Raw genomic sequence first — 18,821 nt, 5'->3', positions numbered from 1 at the left:
TCACCCTAAGACAGACAAACCTTGTATCTAAAGCCTCATTTTTATTTTTAACTTTTAGATGATATGCAGAAGGGTAAGTAAGGGCTTCTGTCACGGTTTTATTTCTATATTTTACCCTCTCTATTTATTCTGCCTGCCATTTTAATGAAACAATGTAATCGTGACCAAGCGTTGCATCCTGGGAAGGTTACATCAGGAATGCATTGCTAGGAAATCTCATCTGTAATCTCATGAGATCTCAGGGAAGGGCGTTTTCCTCCCCTTAGATGATGTGCATGGTCACATCTCCTAGTTAAATGTGCCAGAGTTCCAGGAAGTAAAGGGGTATCTAGGAACCTGCCCTTCGTTAAAATGGCCACTGTCATAAGAATTGGAAAGAAAAGAAAAATAAGGTATGCAAAAATAAGCTGGCAATTATCTAGAAGTATCTGTGTTACAGTGCTACCTCCAGCCTGTATCCATCTCCGCTCCAGTGATGGAATGTCCCATTGTGTCTCCACTGGCCAATTCACAGTATATTGGACCTGATGAATCATGGGACCTTAGACCGCTGGAGTGGAGGGGGAGAAAGGCTTCAAGGATCGGCTGAGTATAACTTTGTTACTTTTGCACCTAGATGAAAACAAGCACTAAACCCTTGCAGTGTAGGGGTAGCTCCACTGCAAGAGCTAAGAAACATTTTTTGGCAAGAGTTCTTTAAAGGTTTTAAGTGAATATGGTGGCTGTCATTGCTGATCACCCTCTTTTCACAATGCTAGTTGCTTGTTAGTTATGCTGATCTACCGGAATCAGATCCTGACCAGCAAGAAGTGTGAGTTATGACCTCACTTGCTATATGCTTGTTGCAGGTCAGTTAACTAAATTAAGTACTAAAGTCTGCCAGGGAAAAAAAACATTCCAATAGAAATATACAGAGGAGGGTTCTGAAAGCAATGGCTGCTGGTGTAGTTCTCAGTATAAAACGGGTGCCGGGTGGGTTGGTTTTCTGTTCACAGACATAAGTTGTTGGCGTAGCCTTTTCAGTGAGTTGGTTCTCATAATATCTTTCAAATAACACTGCTTCCGTTTTGTCATATGGGGGGCTTCTAGCGAAAGGTTCGTTTGATTTGTTAAAGGATTCGTTTTTTGTCCTTGCTGTCCACAGGATTCTTAGAATTCTTTGCCAGCACTGAAGTTTAGAAGACATCAATGCTTTTCCATGCTTGCATCTTTCTTACTTCCATAGAGATTGTCAGAGAACATCATTGCTTGAACAATTCTGATCTTTGCACTTATAGACACATGTGCCCATTTGAACATCTTCTTTTCTAGGGCTTTCTTCCTTGCTTTTCAGCACTGCTGGATTCTTTGTAGTTGGTTTGAAGGAGGCAGAAGCTGTCTACTACTACTATGTCTTCACCATCAGCTCTAAAGTTACCTGCCTTCCATTTTCTTGATATTTCGCTGATGTCCCATCTTTTCACTCGGTTCTTTCCCTTTCTTTTTGCTCTTCTGTATTTATAAATGTAAGCTTATATTTGCATATCAAAGTTTATTCATGTTTTTTCCATCAATCTTGAGACTTCTCTCTAACCCCACTTTTTTTCTCACGATCAGAAACCAGCCTGTGTTTCCATGTTGTCATAACTGTAGCTTCTTGACCAGGGTAGAAGTTCTTCATTAGAACAATGAAATGTTCAGGGACACCTATGTTCCTGAGGGCATTCCATAATTGCTTATGGTCGACACAGTTAGGCCTCATACACACACAACGCAAGAGCAAAATTGTATATCGCGTATGTATACTGTGCACTATATGCAATCCCAGAATTCATCATTTAATAGACATTTTAATGAACTGTACATGCGTATACGCGCGCAAACACGCGTATATGCACGTATGCGTGTAAAATACGCAGAAATATATTGCCCAGGTGCATCTTGGGTCCACTCTGTTTTTTGCATATCTTTACGCAGCGCAAATATACGGCTCCATACACAGCTATGTGTATGGAGTCATTTGTTTGCATATGCTGCATGTGGGACAATAGGCACATATACGCAGCATATTGAACGGCAGTGTGAATTTGATGTAACCCTGCCACAAATGTGGGAAATTCCTACTGAGCTGAATTGACAGCTATGGGACGAGTTTACTTTAAAGTTTATTTTTTGTTTTAGATTTCTGAAATTCGTGATACAAATAATTGCTAAGTGGATATTGCCAATTTCACTGCAGGTTTTTTTTTGTTTTGTTTTTGTTAGTGTGTCATGGGGCAAAGAGGGGGCAAACTGTATCGGATATGTGTAGGCACCCAGTGCATACATGTGGCAGACTCCCAAACCTCTCATTCATGGCCAAAAGCCATGCTGTGGTGTAACGGGCAAAACTGTGACACTGACAGGTAGCTTCAAAGCTTGCTACTAAGCCCCTCTCTCACACATATATAATGTCCATCACTATGACAGATGGCTTTACTGACTAATAGAAGTATGCGAAGGTAGGAAGAAGTGGACAAGCTTGGACACCATCAGGAAGGGCCCAATTTTTGTCTTTAAGAACTGCCTGAGATTGAGCTCTGACCGGTAGGTATGGGAGACTGCTGCAGGTATATTTGGACATCTCTAGGTGCCTGCAATGCATTGCTGAAGAAGTTTGCCCCCTTCACCCCAGTGACCATCTCCTTTTTTAATGGATTTATTTTTCCTGAGTAGAAGTACTATGACTCAAGTGTAAAATGTATTAGACATGTATTTATTTTTTCAATAGAGCTTTACTGAATTTAAGAATTACTGTGTCAAAAAGGGGATGTATCCCCCTACATCACATATTAATTGCACAATACAGGTCTATGACAGGATAATTGTGTCAATCTGGTAACCTAATATGCTGTCTTGGATCATACTTTCAAATAATACAGACAGTCAGGATTCCTAGGTTTTTAAGAATGTTTTCCAGTAGGAACATATACATTGTGGTCATGAGATCAGGCTATAAGGCACAAATGAAAGCCTTACTGTGAACATATGTACATGATGTCAGATATGGGGGTGTAGATTGGGTGTGAAGAGGGAGTAGAAATAAGATGGGGCTTGCTGTGAGAAGGGATTGTGTCCATGATTAGGCCCAGTACTTCAAACGATGCAAAGGCTGCAGCACTGATTTTTGGAGGGTTTGTACCGTCTGCTGAATGCTGGACAACAGGGCAGATAAGCAGGTCGCCTAAATACCCCTCTAGAGGGATTCCCTGGGAATGCAGAATGGCCTTCATAGGGGCTATCGCCTTGGTGGATACCCAGGTGGATAGAATGAAGAGCAACTAATTGCAAATGTTGTGTGCCCATGGGCAAACTGCAGGAAAAATGGGCATGTGTAAATATGCATCCTTCATATCCACTGAGGCCAGAAAATCTCCTGGATGAAGGAAGGCAATGACTTGGGGGCGGTGAAGAGGTTGGAGCTAAGACCAGGAACATTTTTACCCCCTGAACGGGGACATGACCCTCTGAGACAGACGTAAGCTGAGCACACATGGAGCAATTTTCTCTCTGTTGGTGACCCTGTTCCATCAGTGGCCGCTGTCAGAACACAGGGTTCACAGAGTTCACAGCAGGGGAATCAACCACCCATGATGCTTAGCATGGGTGGAGGAATCTGTTATATTTTTGTTATTTAGCCTGCAGGTTTAAAATAGAACAGTATACCCTACTTTGGGGCAGGGATGTGTTCCACTCTCCTTTTGAGTCACTGTTCAGGTATTCTTACAGCTTTGGGTGCCAGCTGTTAAAGTATAGTAGCCCAGCAAGAACGATTCCTCTATCCATGCTGTTTAGCATAGATGGTAAATCAAACATTTTTTTTTCTCGTTAACCCCGCAAGGCTAAATGAGAAAAAAATATTAGTGCATGACCAGCTTAAGGTAATGTTAAAATGCCCTACAAACCAGTACCACCTCTGCAAAGAGCTACAGAAGTCATGGGTTGAATTTTCCCCTGAATGTCTTCATAAACTGACAGCTAGAATGTCTGCAAAGCTGTAATTGATGTAAATGGAGATGGAGGATTCTTGGATGACTGTAAAGATAAATAACAGTCATAGGAAATAAAAAGAATGTTATGACATCTGCAATTTATTGACTATAATTTCTAGAGATCCACTTTGCGTGCACCAAATGCCTTTTCAAACACAGGCATTACCTTGTAAATGTAGCAGTTTTATCATTACTGTGCTTCACATAGCCTGTACAGAGAGCAGAGCTGTGAGAGAGACCCAGCAGGTGCACCCAATACAGAGTACCTGCAAAAAACTACAGTGGGGAGTGCCGAGGATGCAAGACAAGTAGCACTGGTCAGTCTATCACAGGATACTCCTGCTGAAAAGCAAAGTGCATAAGTTGTTTCATACTTGATAGGGATGTATCGAAACTAGTATCGGTATTGGTGCCGATACCAAGTATTTGGACGAGTATCAGGAAGCTAGGCTACAGGTCATTTGCACGCTGCTCGGCTTCCTAAATGGCCGGGAAGCTGTCTCCATGCTCTCCCGTCACCAGTAATGAGGAAGCCAGGCGGCGTGTCATTACACGGCCTCCTGATTGGCCAGAAAGCCAGTTTCATGCTCCCTCATCACCAAGTGACGCGGGAGCATGGAGCCAGCTTTCTGGCCACTCAGGAGGCCGTGTAATGACACGCCGCCTGGCTTCCTCATTACTGGTGACGGGAGAGCATGGAGACGGCTTCCCTGCTAATCGGGAAGCCAGTTGGCAAGTGTCTACTAGCCTCCTGGCTAATCAGGAAGCCAGGTGACGAGACATACATAAAGGACATCAAGATTTAAGTAAAATTTAAAACAATCTTTGTTTGGCCTGAATTTCAGGTTTCAAAAAGAATAAAATAACATTTCTGTGCCTCTCTTGCTATGATTTTGAGTCTGTGTGGTTTGTTTGTAAAGTCTGAAGAAAAGTAAAGCTGAGTTATTACCCATAGTTTCTGATACAAAATCCTGTAGTCATTTGTGCAAATTACTTCAAGCAGACAGGCATCTAGAAGAGCCTAGCCCAGTAAATGGTAATTGTCAGTCAGGAAACTGTCCTACCACCGAAGGTCATTTATGTTGTATGTAAAGATTGCAGAAACTGAACCAGACACTGATCTTTACTTTGTATCTGTTCTGATTGGTTGTCCCTTTTACACTATACAGCCTGTCAAAAAACAAAGGTTTAAGAACTGTCATGCAGTGTTTATGACTACTAAGGCAGCAGCCAAGTTCCATGGCTGGCCAGTAGTAGTTTTTAAAGTTTTTGAAAACAAAAGCTGTACAACTTGTAATATCTGTATCTGCATTTTCTTATAGACTGTCCAGTTCGTCCAAGGAATTTTTGTTGAAAAGTATGACCCCACAATAGAAGACTCGTACAGAAAGGTGAGTCTGTTTGAAACAGTGTTGCAAGTTTCCTTTTTCAGAAAATGTACAGGAAATGTATGCCTGGCCACAACACACGTTTTAGCTTCTCAGTGGAAACGTTAGGGAATTTAGGGTATTGAAACTGCACTAAAATGATTTGTTTCATTACTGTTTCAGACTAGTGTTACCCATGACAGTGCTGTTAGTTGCTGAAATATAAAGGAGTGGTATATATACACAGCATTTTGAACATTGATCAGCACTCCATAAATGTTGTGTATTGTCACCAGCTTGTATTACATTCTAGATGACAAAAACTCGAGTGTGACATACTTTGGAGCAAGTGATGGATGTCTGGGCTTATTAGCAATGTATTTTCAAAAGCATTTCTCGCATGTCGCAGCTCCAAAGTGATGCTGACCGATGAAATGTCTCCTGACAGCAATGGGATTTTCAGGGCAGTAAACCCTACGGAATTCAGTATTTTGTGGGAGCCTTTCCCCTTTTATACAAGGTAATTACAATTAGCCTGCATACCAAGCAGAGCGCTTTTTATTTCTTTTTAGAGTCATTCTGCAGAGAAAGGTCTGCTAGTTTATTTAATCTCCCTATGGTAGTACTTGATTGTTTCATTTAGACTGAATAGAACAGAATCAGGAAACAAAGCTGTCAGCATTTCCTGCAGAGTACGGCAGTGGACATGCATAGCCTACAGCTTTATAAAACAGGGGTAATGCTTACACATCATGCTGACTGCAAGTGACATTTTATGTATCCTCAATATAAGTATGATGAGCTTTTGCTGGACATCAACTAAGCAGAAGAAAGCTTATGTAAGACCTAACTGTGCCAAGTAAACCCTGGAAAAGACCTTGACATCTTCTTTTATATAGAGTAGACCCAAAAAACGTTGTTATAACTCTATTACTAAATTGTAGTGACATTACAGGATAAGATGACATTTACAAATTTGAGTACGTTTAGCAACATTTAATTGGAAATTGGTGTGAACTGGGTGTTTCACTTTGTTTTGGTTTGTGAACTCACACTTCCTTACAGCCCAGTAAATAATTTGGCACATTCTTTAACCTGCACTATAAGAGCAAGCAAGGAATGAAATATAAAAGCGGTTTGCTATGGGCACCAGACCTGTTTTCACTATGCTACCATTTGAAATGCTACAGGAATCGGGTTATGGCTATTTGTTATACATATGTATACTTTTATGCATATTCTGCAGTGATGTTTAGCCAACAACCTGCTCTGATTTTCTGGGCTAAACATGTTATCGTTTGTTTGTCTTTATTCTATGGAAGTGTACATATGACTAATGAAGTATCCGTAAGTGAAGTATCTGCAAACTCTTTCTTTTTAGCTGGAAGATCTGTTCTATATTTTGTGATTTAAATAATAGTGCAATGAACTGTTGGTTTTCTTTTACAGCAAGTCGAAGTTGATGGTCAGCAATGTATGCTCGAAATTTTAGACACTGCAGGAACGGTATGTTTGATTTTTGGTTTTATACATGTTTGGATGTTGTCAGTATGAGTTGATACTATTGATAAGGGTTTTATTTTTCTAAAGCTCAAGCTTCTCTAGTGTTTGATATGGCTTAATGTGACTCCGTGATCAGTGACCTGCTTTGTTTCCTCAGTGATCCTTTATTTGGTTATGCCTAACAATGAGTGTATGACGCATAGAGGAAGGAGCGCGCGCGTGCACACAGTGCTTTTGTCCATACACCCCTGGAACTCTCCTCCCCTTTACTCCTCTGCTCTGCTCCTACAAGTGTTTGTCTACCTAGACAGGCCTTAGCCCAGCTTAAGTTCCAGCCAGATCAACTTGTAGATTACAAAGGGTGCCACATAGGAGCAAAGAAGATTTAATATGAGCACTGGACTGGCAGAACTGCAGAACAATCTCCGATTCGTTTTGGTCCAGTATTTTCATCTGATTCTCTTTTTAGCTTTTTTTTCCCCCCACTAATTTGGAATTAATGAACGGCACATCCTAATGCATATCCTTAAATTTAGAATGATTGCTCTGGTATTGTTTGTATTTCATACCTCTCTATAGCCCATCTTTAAGAATATTTTTTCTTGAAATAAGAAATTAATTCTCTAATGGTTTTCCAAATTGTGTTACTTTAGTGCCTAATACATCTCCTACTGTAAATTTGATGACATATATATTATTGTTAAGCTGTATTTTTATTATGCATAGAATATGATACAGCTATGTTTTGCTGTTGATTGTGCGAAAATGTGTCGAATAAAAATAAAGCCAGCCGTTAGGACATTTTAAGATCTCTGTTTTGAGTGGGCATCAGACCAACCTGGTACTCCCCAGGTTCCCGTACTTTATGCCCTTAACACTTACCTTTGACTCCAACACTTAATCCCTAAAGTAAGCTTATCATTTGCCCCCAAACTTAACACATGCAACTTTACACGTAACGCTAACTTAACCCTTAGGGCTTGTTCACACCAAGTGCGGAGCAGATGCAGAGCAGTTACGGAACGCATCAAAAATGCATCCAATGTATTCCAATGGTATTTTGGGCTCTAGTACACACCAGAGCGTTCAGTTTCAGAGCATGTGGAAAAACTGCAGCATGCCCTATTTTTTCTGCTCTGGAATGCACCAAATCCATGTAAACGCCCTGGAACGCACTAAAAGTCCATTTTAAGCTAAGAAGAAAGAAAAAAAGGCCCGGAACGTGGCAAAACACACTGCACTGCATGTGCAGAAACTCATGTAGATCTGTTCCAGATTTGGGATGAACAAACCCTCAACCTAACTTCTCCTGCACAAAAAACTTCCTTCTCTTCCTGTTTGGATGACAACTGTAAAATTTTGATTTCCTGTCTATCTATCCCTGTGGTCACCAAGAGAAATCGAGTATCTCAAGTGGGAGCACAATGAGAAAAGGCTGTCAAGGGTTTCATCACTTCCCAACCATATCTGAATGTTTAAAAAGTGGTTTAGATACTTTCAATATTTCCATTTTAGTTTGGGTTATTTTGTATCGGTCTTTATTAATCCAGATTTGCATTCCTTTTATTGCAGGAGCAATTCACAGCAATGCGGGATCTCTATATGAAAAATGGACAAGGCTTCGCTTTAGTGTACTCCATAACTGCCCAGTCTACATTTAACGATTTACAGGACCTCAGAGAACAGATCCTACGAGTCAAAGATACTGATGATGTAAGCAATTGGTTCTCTGTTTTTCTTTCTTTCTCTCACCTTCTGTTGCTCGCTCTCCCTTGGTTTGCAGTTGGTGTAATGTTTAAGAAAGTTATGCTGATGGGTTTGTTCTACTGTTCAGCTGATTTAAAGAGTCAGTCCAGCCAAAATTCAGTTTTTGTAGATTCAGAGTAATCATGTGACAATGTTCCGTTCCTCTCGGGGACTTTATTGCTGAGCTATCTGAGCTTGAATTCCAAGATGTGCACATCTGCTGTGACTATTGAGGGATTCCAACTCTTTATGTTCGTTTTTTTAAGCTACTCACATCTTCTACAACATCTCATCTCGCTGTAGTGCGACCAGGCACATTCTTAATAAGAATGTCTGTCAGCTCTACTCCAGAGCAGTGCAGCATCATGGCTACACCATCACTTGTGTTGAGTTGTGTATGCATATCATGCAGAAGTCTAAGACAGTCACTGAAAGTACCTTTTTTTTAGATTTGTTTATTTTGATATATGTTGTTTTGGTGGTGTCCTTTTAACTGGTTTGCTTGGTTCCAAGGTGTACTGAACCATGATACTGCCATTTCCCTTGCACTAGATACACTCCTATATCAAGCTTCTAAGTAGTAACCAAGTATACATGCTTGCTAGACAACTGTAAAGCACTTGTAGAAAGTCATACTGAAGCTCAAATAAATTACCATTGAGGGAATGAAAACTGCAGCTTTATTGGCATTATTATTTTCCTTTTTTGCTATGAATAGCTTTGCATCCTTTTGCCATTTCTCAAGAAAGGTAAAATGAAAGTTGTCATGTAGTCTGTTTAAATTCATCTTCAGCGTGTGCAGCCAGGAATATTTCTTGTGACCTGTTTGACAGGAGATTGGCTAGTCTGATGAGTCTGAATTCGTTACTGCCCAACACAATGCAGTTTGGAGTATGCAATCAAATGTAGATATGAAATGCATCTAAAGTGCTTGTGTGGGAGGAACAGCTTTTGTCTTCTATTGTACTTAATTTGCTTGAATAATTTTATAGCTTTTGTCTTCAGCCTTTATTTTCTGCAGTAAACCTTTGCTTACCTCCCTTTCTAGATTTCAAGATTTGCTTTGTACATCATGCTGTTGTCCTTCTTTTTTTACGTCTGTGTTGCAAGCTGGATAAAGTCTCTATATACTTTGTCTGTTTCTGTTCTGTACATCAGTTGTCCTAGATTTACATTTGGCTGTAGGAAAATAAAGGAATGATTTGTATGCTGCTGCCTACACTGTGATACAACTGCAGTGGGTGAAAAGAGTGCAACTGTCTTCAGGCCCACATGGTCACTTAACAGCTTCTTTGTATATTCCTTCTTCTGACCACTCATTCCAGCAAATGTTTGTGGGATTGTTCTGCATTTGTTAAAATTGCTTAACTTCTTGTTTTAAAAAAAGGAAATGGTACCTCATTTTATTAAATTAGTTTAATATTTTTGTATATATAAAAAGATTTCTCAGCAGCCAGTCACATGACCAGATCATTATATATTTACAGGGTTATTCACAAAAGGGTGAAGAGTTTGGAGAAGGCAGGAGAAGTGAATAATCTAGGCCAACATATCTGAACTGGAAAGTAAGCTGAATTGGAGAATTTTTCCAAATCAGCTATGTTGTCCTACTCTCCGCCCTTTTGTGAAAATAACTATTAAAGATTTTCGGGGAGCAGAGTGCACAGAGTAGTAGAAGAGTTTACCTTACAGTTAAATCCACTGTAGTCCTCTTTACGGTGTTCTCCTTAAAGGACTGCAACTAGAAATTGTTGAAACATGATTCAACAAAGCTGCTGTATCACCAGCTGGCAAACCACCTGCAGATATTTCAATTACTGATATGAATAATAGTTATGCAGTGACATAAAGTTCATGGAAAACAATACTGAATTGGTATACATGCATAAATATACTGTGGAGTTGTCAACATAGGGCCTCATTCTCATGGATGTGCAGGGCATGCATCTGTACCTGTATGGTTGTACAAGTTCTGATTGGCATTTTCAGAAGATGATCAATAATGGCAGCCCTATATTATTTTCATGAAAAGTTTACTTTTAAAAACTTATCCTTGGCTCCTGTCTAAATGGACCCTGTATGTTTGCATGTGAGATAGGGACCTTAGATTGTAAATCCTTGAGAGCAGGGACTGATGTGAATGTGCAACTATGTAAAGTGCTATCTAAACTGTCAGCGCTATAAAAATCCCAACATGCAGCTTTCCATAGGAGTCTATGATGTTTTTCTAAAAGTTTATTTTAGTTACACATTACATGTAAATGTGATCAGCTTAATGTAGATTCACCTACCAGCTAAATTAATAAAAGAAAAATGAATGTAAACGGGGCAGCCATACTTGGCCCTTACATCTGTAGTACAGTGATTTTGTTTCTTATGGCCTCCCTCTCTCAGTGAAAGACTATTAGACTGAAAGCCATGTAAACTGCATGTTGCATGCCCTGTAACTGGTTTATCTCGGGTCATTAAACCAAGGTGGTGACTTCACTGGCTGACATAATGACAACTAGAGGGATAATCTACAAATCTCTATAACAATCATGTCTGTGTGAATATGGATCAAGCACATAGCAATGTTAAAGTTGCATTAAAATTTCTAATTAAACTTTAAATGTAACTATACAGTGATTAATCAAAATATACTACCCCAATATAGTATAGCATACAAAAAAGCTGGAAAGAAATGTGGAACTGTAGTGTCAAATTATTGTGAGTGTTATTCGCTTTATGAGAAATATCAGCTGTTCAATACACCCCCTTCTCCCTTATACATAGAATTTTATAGAAAGCAATTCTACTAAAAAGGACTTGTACACACAAATGTCAGGTACACAGAGCATCATCATTTAACTCTCCAGTGCCTTCCACGGGATCATCAGGAGAAGGTAGCCCAGGGGTGACGGAACAGAATAAACACTGTATTGTCAGAACAAATGGTGAAGCCTATCTTCTTTTAATGCAAACCTGTGTTTTGCTCATTGAGGACAGAACAACAGGTTTGCGTTAATCTCCCACCTCCCTCCATTATATACTTTTCCTTTGCACTCTTGGAGCTCCATTCATTGCTGGGAGCTTAAGAAAATACCTTGTACTTCCAGGTATGGAGAAGCATGTGACACTGTTTATGATGGTGTCCTTAGCCCTGGGTAAGCGACAACTCTGGCAAATCATAGCTTTTACAGGACTTTCCGTCACTCCCAGTGGCTTAATAGAAATGGTGGAGGATCGTAAGGAAATTAAGTATATGCTACTGGGGAGGAGAAGGCACAGGTTCACTTTATGCCCTCTGCAGTGAAAAAAACACTTTTTGGCCCAGGATGTCTGGCAGTGCCTAGTGGGTTTTGGGAATGCACCCCAAGTTTTAGTGACTTTATACAGTATATAATGCCTAAGGAGTTTAGTGCCTTTTGGGAAATGTTGGTGGGCAGATTTATTTCTTGGCTTGTTCACCTACAGCCAATAACCTTGCTTGTAGAGTTGCAGCCAATGGTAACAAGAACTGAAAACATTCTATAACTGTGCAGATTCGGGCAATGCTTATTACGTATTTGGTACATGGCACAACACCGGATCACCAGTACAGAGGCATTCAAAGACATTTTCTAGCTAGAACATCTGTCTGTCTTTATATTCTTAGTTCTCCAAGTAAGACAAGGGAATAATCCTATTGCCATACCTCATGTAAAACACAATGCAAGGTAAGAATGATGTAAAGAAAACTCACTTTGTTGTTGGGCAAAAAACTGTCCTTTGTGTCCTAATACTAATTTAATTTTCTTTCCCAATTCCCCCCATGTTAGGTTTAAGACCTGCCCCTAATTATATATCGTAATGTATGGTTAATTGTTTACCTTGCATCCAAAGACAACAGATTAAATACTTTTTTTTCAATAATAATATTTAAATATAATGTTTTGTCTTATTTAGGTGCCAATGATTCTTGTTGGGAACAAGTGTGACTTAGAAGATGAAAGGGTCGTGGGCAAAGAACAGGGGCAGAATCTAGCTAGACAGTGGAACAACTGTGCATTCTTGGAGTCCTCTGCCAAGTCCAAGATTAATGTCAATGAGGTAAAATTGTATATGCTTTTGTGTGTCAATTTTCTTGTGACATGGTTTGATTTTTATCTTAACGAGGAACTTTACCCATTCTTTTGAAATGACAACAAATACACCTTTAGAAATGTTTAGTAATGGCAATTAACAAACAGATTCTTATAGATATTTGCAGGCTTTTTATTCTTTGCGTACCTTATTCTGTTCTTCCCCGTTCTTCTCACCGTGGTCGTTTTTACCAGGAGTAGATTAATATATCTCCTTTTGCTCCTGGAACTCTGGCTTATTTAACTAGGAGATGTGACCATGCACATCACCTCAGAGGAAGAAAATGCCTTTCCCTGAGGTCTCAAGAGGTTACAGATGACATTTCCCAGCAATGCTCTGCTGATGTAACCTTCCCAGGATGCAACGCTTGGGCACATTACATCACTAATGACCAAGAGGACCAGGAAGTGGAAAAACAGCAGATGTGTGCTTTTATATTTCAAAGAAAATGTTTTAACTGTATATAACATTAACAGTTTTGGTCAAGTCTAAAAAACGTAAAAGAGAACTATGGGGCAACCTTTTTATCCCATAGTTCTCTTTAGGGTCACGGGAGGACATATTCTAACGCCCTCCCGTGACCCAAAGCTCAGCATATAGCGAGCTATATGCTGTCAAGATCCACCCAGCTGCGTGAGTGAAAGCGGGCTCTGCCTATCTAGAGGCAGCTGTAGCCGCCCCCTCCCCCATCAGTTCTGCCACTCAGCGCTGGAGGATCGGGGAGGGGGGAAATCCCTGCAGGGAGCAGTGACTGGCAGTCACCGCTCCCTGCAGGGAGATGATCGGAAAGTGAGCGAGCAACGGTATGCGTTCACTCACTTCCCGACCTATAGAGCCGACCTGTGACAGTTTCATGGTCACAGGTCTGCTCGAACTATGAAGTTGAATGAAAATCACTCGTCTCATAGTTCTCCTTTAACGCAAAATTGTTTGTGTGATCAGCATTGGGATCGACATGTTTAAGTTTATTGCAAAAATCTGTGTAAAATTGCTTACAGTACTCTACAAGCCTGATTATTGCAACAGATGTTCTGTGTGCATCCTTTAGAACCTTTAGGAGGTTTATGTTTTTTACCTTTTTTTATTTTTCTATTGAACTCCTACACTATTTAAACAAATTTTTTTTTGCCTTTTTTTTTTCTTTTCAAATACTTTGTACCATTGCAATCAGAATACTGTCATGGCTGTCACAAGCTTTTATTACTTTAGTGTGTTCAGTCTTCTGCATCTAAGAAATATTTCTCTTTCCAGATTTTTTATGACCTTGTGCGACAAATTAACAGAAAAACTCCTGTTCCGGGCAAGGCACGCAAAAAATCAACATGCCGGCTGCTTTAATACACATATGTGCTGTAGCTCTGAGCCAGGTATATGATGTCTGTTTTATAAATAACAATAAATCACTATCTTACATTTGCACACAAGCTGAGGTGGGTGGGTGTGGAGTGGCGTTGACAATTAGGCCAGAGAGTCCAACCATGACTGAAAATTTTACTAAAATCTATGCAACCGTGTTCCCTTTATAGCAAAATTGGACAAAGTTCCTAAGGAGAACTATGGGGAAAAACCCTGACCCCATAGTTCTCCTTTTAAAGAAAAACATTTGGACATTTTTGAAATTGATGGCAGCAACACGTCTCAAAAAAGTTGGGACAGGGCAACAAAAAGCTGGCAAAGTAAGTGTTACTAACAAGGAAGAGGTGGAAGAACATTTTGCAACTAATTAGGTTCTTTGGCAAACAGGTCAGTAACATGATTGGGTATAAAGTGTCTCAGAATTAAAGAGGAGCAGAGGTTCACCAATCTGTGAAAAGCAGAGTCTAAAAATTGTCCAACAATTTCAGAATAATGTTCCTCAACATAAAATTGCAAAGACTTTAAATATATCATCTACAGTACAGTACAGTACAGTACATAATATCATCCATCAAAAGATTCCAAGAATCTTGAGAAATCTCTGTACACAACGGACAAGGCCAAAACACAATATTGGATGCCCGTGATCTTTGGGCCCTCAGATGGCACTGCATTAAAAACAGGCATGATTCTGTGATGGGCATTGCTGCATGAGCTCAGGAATACTTCCAAAAATCACTGTCTGTGAACACAGCTCTCTGTGCCATCCAATCCATCCAAATGCAAGTTAAAGCTCTATCATGCAAAGAAGCAATATCTGAACATGATCCAGAAACACCACCATCACTGGGCAAAGCTCATTAAAAATGGTCGCTCACAAAGTGGAAATCTGTTCTGTGGTCAGATAAATTGAATTTTGACATTCTTTTTGTCAGCCATGGGCGCCGCATCCCATGGACTGAAGAGGAGAGGGACTTTTTGACTTGTTATCAGCGCTTGTTTCAAAAGCCTGCATCTCCATGGCATGGAGGTGTATGGAATGGGCAGCTTGCACATATCAAGGCTAAAAGATAGATCCAGGTTTTAAAGCGGCATCTGCTCCCATCCAAATTCTTTTTCAGGGAATACCTTGGATATTTCGGCAAGAAAATGCTAAACCACATACTGCATCAGAGACAACACCATGGCTTTGTAGTAGAAGTGTCTGGGTGCTTAACTGGCCGGCCTGCAGTCCAGACCTTTCACCAATTGAAAGTAGTTAGCACATCTTGAAAGGAAAAATACGAGAAGGAAGACCCAGGACTGTTGCGCATTTAGAATCCTATATCAGACAAGAATGGGACAACATTCCTCTCTTAAAACTCCAGCAACTGGTCTCAGTTCCCAGACATTTACAGGGTGTTGTTAAAAGAAGAGGGGATGCTACACCGTGGTAAACATGGCCCTGTCCCACCTTTTTTGTGATGTGTTGCTGCCATCAATTTCAGAATTACCTAATTTTTTTCTTTAAAATGGTACAGTTTCTCAGTTTAAACATTTGATATGTTTTCTATAGTGAATAAAATATGGGTTTTTGACATTTGCAAATCAGTGCATTCTGTTTTTATGTAGGATTTACACAGCATCCCAACTTTTTGGGAATTGGGGTTGTATTTTTATTTTATCGCCTTTTTATATGAAGTTTTAAGGGTCTTTATAATTTTTGTTAGTTTCCTGCAGTTTTTTTTAAGCAGCTCTAAAAAGGCAAGGATGGCTTTAATTATACCGTTGCAACCTTTTGGACCCGTTGACATTTGTGTCGTGTGGCACATTTTGCCAGGCATCAGCCCATCCATTTCAATGGACTGTCATATGTGTGACAAGCTTGGCAAAGAAGCCATTGCAGCAGTTTGTGTTGCAAGCGCCACACGTTTTTGGCCAACATGCTTTCAGGCCTTTGTTGTCCGTCAGCGTGTGGATAAAGACGTGTGTTTGGGGTTGCAAGCGCATCACGTGGTCTACTTGTGCTGTTTGAATGCATGCCAATGCGCGCACAGAGCAGCACGGCACAAAATACAAGGGATCTGGCTTCTGTACAGCCGCTGGACCGATTGTATGTAAACAGCCATTACTGGCTGTTTCAAATTTTGACAAGGACGTTTTAAAACACCCACTAAGTGTGCTTTAAAACAAAGATGCATGATACCCTGATCTGGCAGCTCTGTGACCTCCTGTGGTTGCATCTTGAGATGCAGGTATTGCTGTCCTAGCAATGTCTGTGTATTACAGCCTAATAGACTTTTTTTTTTAGGATTGTGTCTTGACACCAGAAACTAATGGGAGACAGCATCATAGAAATCTATAGGGCTTTATTGAGCAGGCACGACCAGGATATAAACAAATACCACAGGCCCTGGCTGTCAGTTTGAGGCACGTATGCATCTGTATAGAGGGAGGGTGGGTTAGGTCAGGGCAAAGCGGAAAAATGGGAGAAGATGGCTTTAGCCACACAGTTCTTATAACTAGTGGATAGTAAGTACTCTTGCACTATAGGTGGTCATCATCAGTGCATATACAGTTAAAATATCAGGAGATCATTTTTCTTCTACCTCTATAACAAATGATTTTGTTGCCCCCTGTAGGTCTGAAGAACTGTTGTCTAACAGCAGTGCCAGCATTCCAAGTCAAATTACCCTGTCAACAACTCCAATGGACTTTCCTGTGGTGGTACCCTTTATATTATGGATGGAAGTTGCAAGCTCAGATTGTGCACCATCAGACCCTCCCCTCCTAAAGTCACGAGAAAGATGCCTGCTTCGAAATGTACTTCACGTATGCAACTGGGAACAACAGAGCCCGCATCCAGTATTACTGCTAACAGAGACATTGTTCACCCAACAATGTTTTTCACACGTCAGAGAACGTGTACTGTATTCTTTCACAAGCCCTCCCTTTCCGTCGGAGTATACAATGAAAAGCACCACTATTTTAGCTTACTAAACAAGAAAGTCCAAAGAGCTCTTCTATAGACTACTCCTGATGATCTTGCATCTTTGGTATTTGTAGCTTCTTGTAACTATCATTTTTTTTTCCTCTCCCTTCAAAGAAATACAAGAGCAACATTAGTTGTTTTGTACAAAGTGCTTCTCACAACTACTCTCTCTTTTTGTTTTCCTTTCCTTCATTTTTAGGGAATCCTGTGGAATCTTGTTTTGCACCCCCTTCTGGAAGCAGAAGAGCGGTTCTAATAAATTGATTTCTTGTAGTCTTTGTTGAACACTCTGCGTTTAAGATTTCTCTGGAGAGACAGACATTTTCCTTCTCTTTTATTAACCATTTCCCCACTCTTTGTTTACATAAGGAATACTGTTTATAGATGTGTATACAGTGGGGGTCTACAACAAGAAGTGTATATTTTAAGAGTTCTTTTTTAATGATTTATCAATATTTTGTAAATCATTTTCAAGCTTCTGCAGCTGTAGATTCTCACTGTGAGCCTTTGTCCTCCCCTCTCGCTTGCTCATGCATATGTGTATTTGCAATACCAAATATACTGATTTAGTAATTTTTCCCGTCAGTGGTCGTTTCACACGTGTATTGTTTTGGTTGCGTTGTTAAATGGTGGAAGAGTCCAGTGGATGTGACTGTGGGACGTAATTTTTAACTCCTGTGTTATTGGTCACCAGGCCTGCGTTGCAGTAATTTACCTTATTTTTTCTGCTGATTTTATTTATCAATGCCTTGTCGCTTTGTATGCATTTAACATTTGGGTGTAAAGATTGTGTATATATCCAACAGGGAACCACAGAAATTCAGTTGACCAACCTAATGCTACAACTGCTTTGAGGTGGCCAAATGTAAACTAAGAAGCCTTAAATAAAATGGTGCAATTTTTGTACAATTTAGCATCAGTTCAATAAATTTGGATTGCCATGCAAGGGCTTGCATTATAATCATCTGCCACTTTGATAGTTTGTGCAGTATATTCACAGTGCTTATTAACAAATCCGACGTCACTGGAGTGCACTGTATTCATTCTGCAGCCTCCTGATTCTTTTTGTGCCAATTAGAGTATTGCATACAGGCCCTCTAGGATGGCACAAAGTGCTGTTAAATGGTAATGGAATGTTCATTGGTGTCCTTTTTTTTTTATTCACTGTTTTTGAAAGATGCATGTAGCAGTTTGACAGATGGGACATTTCTAAAAAATAATAATAATAATAAAAAAAATCTAGTAAATATAGGGTGAAGAACTAGGTAATTTGATGACAGCTGCTCAAGTGAGTTGCAGGTATTTGTGTTCACAGTGTGCATTAAAAGTCAATTATCACTTTTCTTTTTCCTCTTTATTTTGCTCGGGCAGCAAACTGAAGGATACAGTGGACCGAGGATAAATAGAGTTTTATCCCAGAGTCCTCTAGTGACTTTCATTTGCTAAGCCTGTTTGTCACCCAACTCTATTTTTTCTTTTCCATTGCTTACAGATTATGTGCTTATTCCACCCCCTCACCCCGTAACTGTTTGACATCTGAACTCTGCTTATACACAGACAAAATCAAAATAAAATACTGTACTTTCTTGTATGCAATAATGTCTCACAATCTTCTGACTGAATGGCAGTGGCATTTCTTACTCAGTTCTGTTAGCTATATGTATGTACGTAGCCACAAGAAATGTTTGAATCTGTAGTGTCTGTTATAAGCCAAGAGTTTCATCAACCAAAATAATAAAAGCTATTGGATTTACTGTACAATTA

General features: G+C 39.9%; 1 protein-coding gene across 1 annotated transcript in view; it reads left to right on the top strand.

The window, feature by feature from the left end:
- Positions 1 to 18,821, top strand: part of RAP1B (RAP1B, member of RAS oncogene family) — a 74,889-nt gene extending 56,068 nt beyond the window's left edge. Inside the window, exons 3-8 of the mRNA XM_018576364.1 lie at positions 5,333 to 5,401; positions 6,827 to 6,883; positions 8,453 to 8,593; positions 12,554 to 12,697; positions 13,982 to 14,097; positions 16,708 to 18,821. Of these exons, the coding sequence (XP_018431866.1) occupies positions 5,333 to 5,401; positions 6,827 to 6,883; positions 8,453 to 8,593; positions 12,554 to 12,697; positions 13,982 to 14,068 (498 nt within the window). The 3' untranslated portion in view covers positions 14,069 to 14,097; positions 16,708 to 18,821. The remainder of the gene's footprint in view (positions 1 to 5,332; positions 5,402 to 6,826; positions 6,884 to 8,452; positions 8,594 to 12,553; positions 12,698 to 13,981; positions 14,098 to 16,707) is intronic.

Source organism: Nanorana parkeri, unplaced genomic scaffold (assembly GCF_000935625.1).
Source record: "Nanorana parkeri isolate BGI_ZX_2015 unplaced genomic scaffold, ASM93562v1 scaffold65, whole genome shotgun sequence".
Lineage (NCBI taxonomy): Eukaryota > Metazoa > Chordata > Amphibia > Anura > Dicroglossidae > Nanorana > Nanorana parkeri.
The sequence above is the reverse complement of the archived record's forward strand: the minus strand, read 5'-3'. Positions and strand labels throughout refer to the sequence as shown.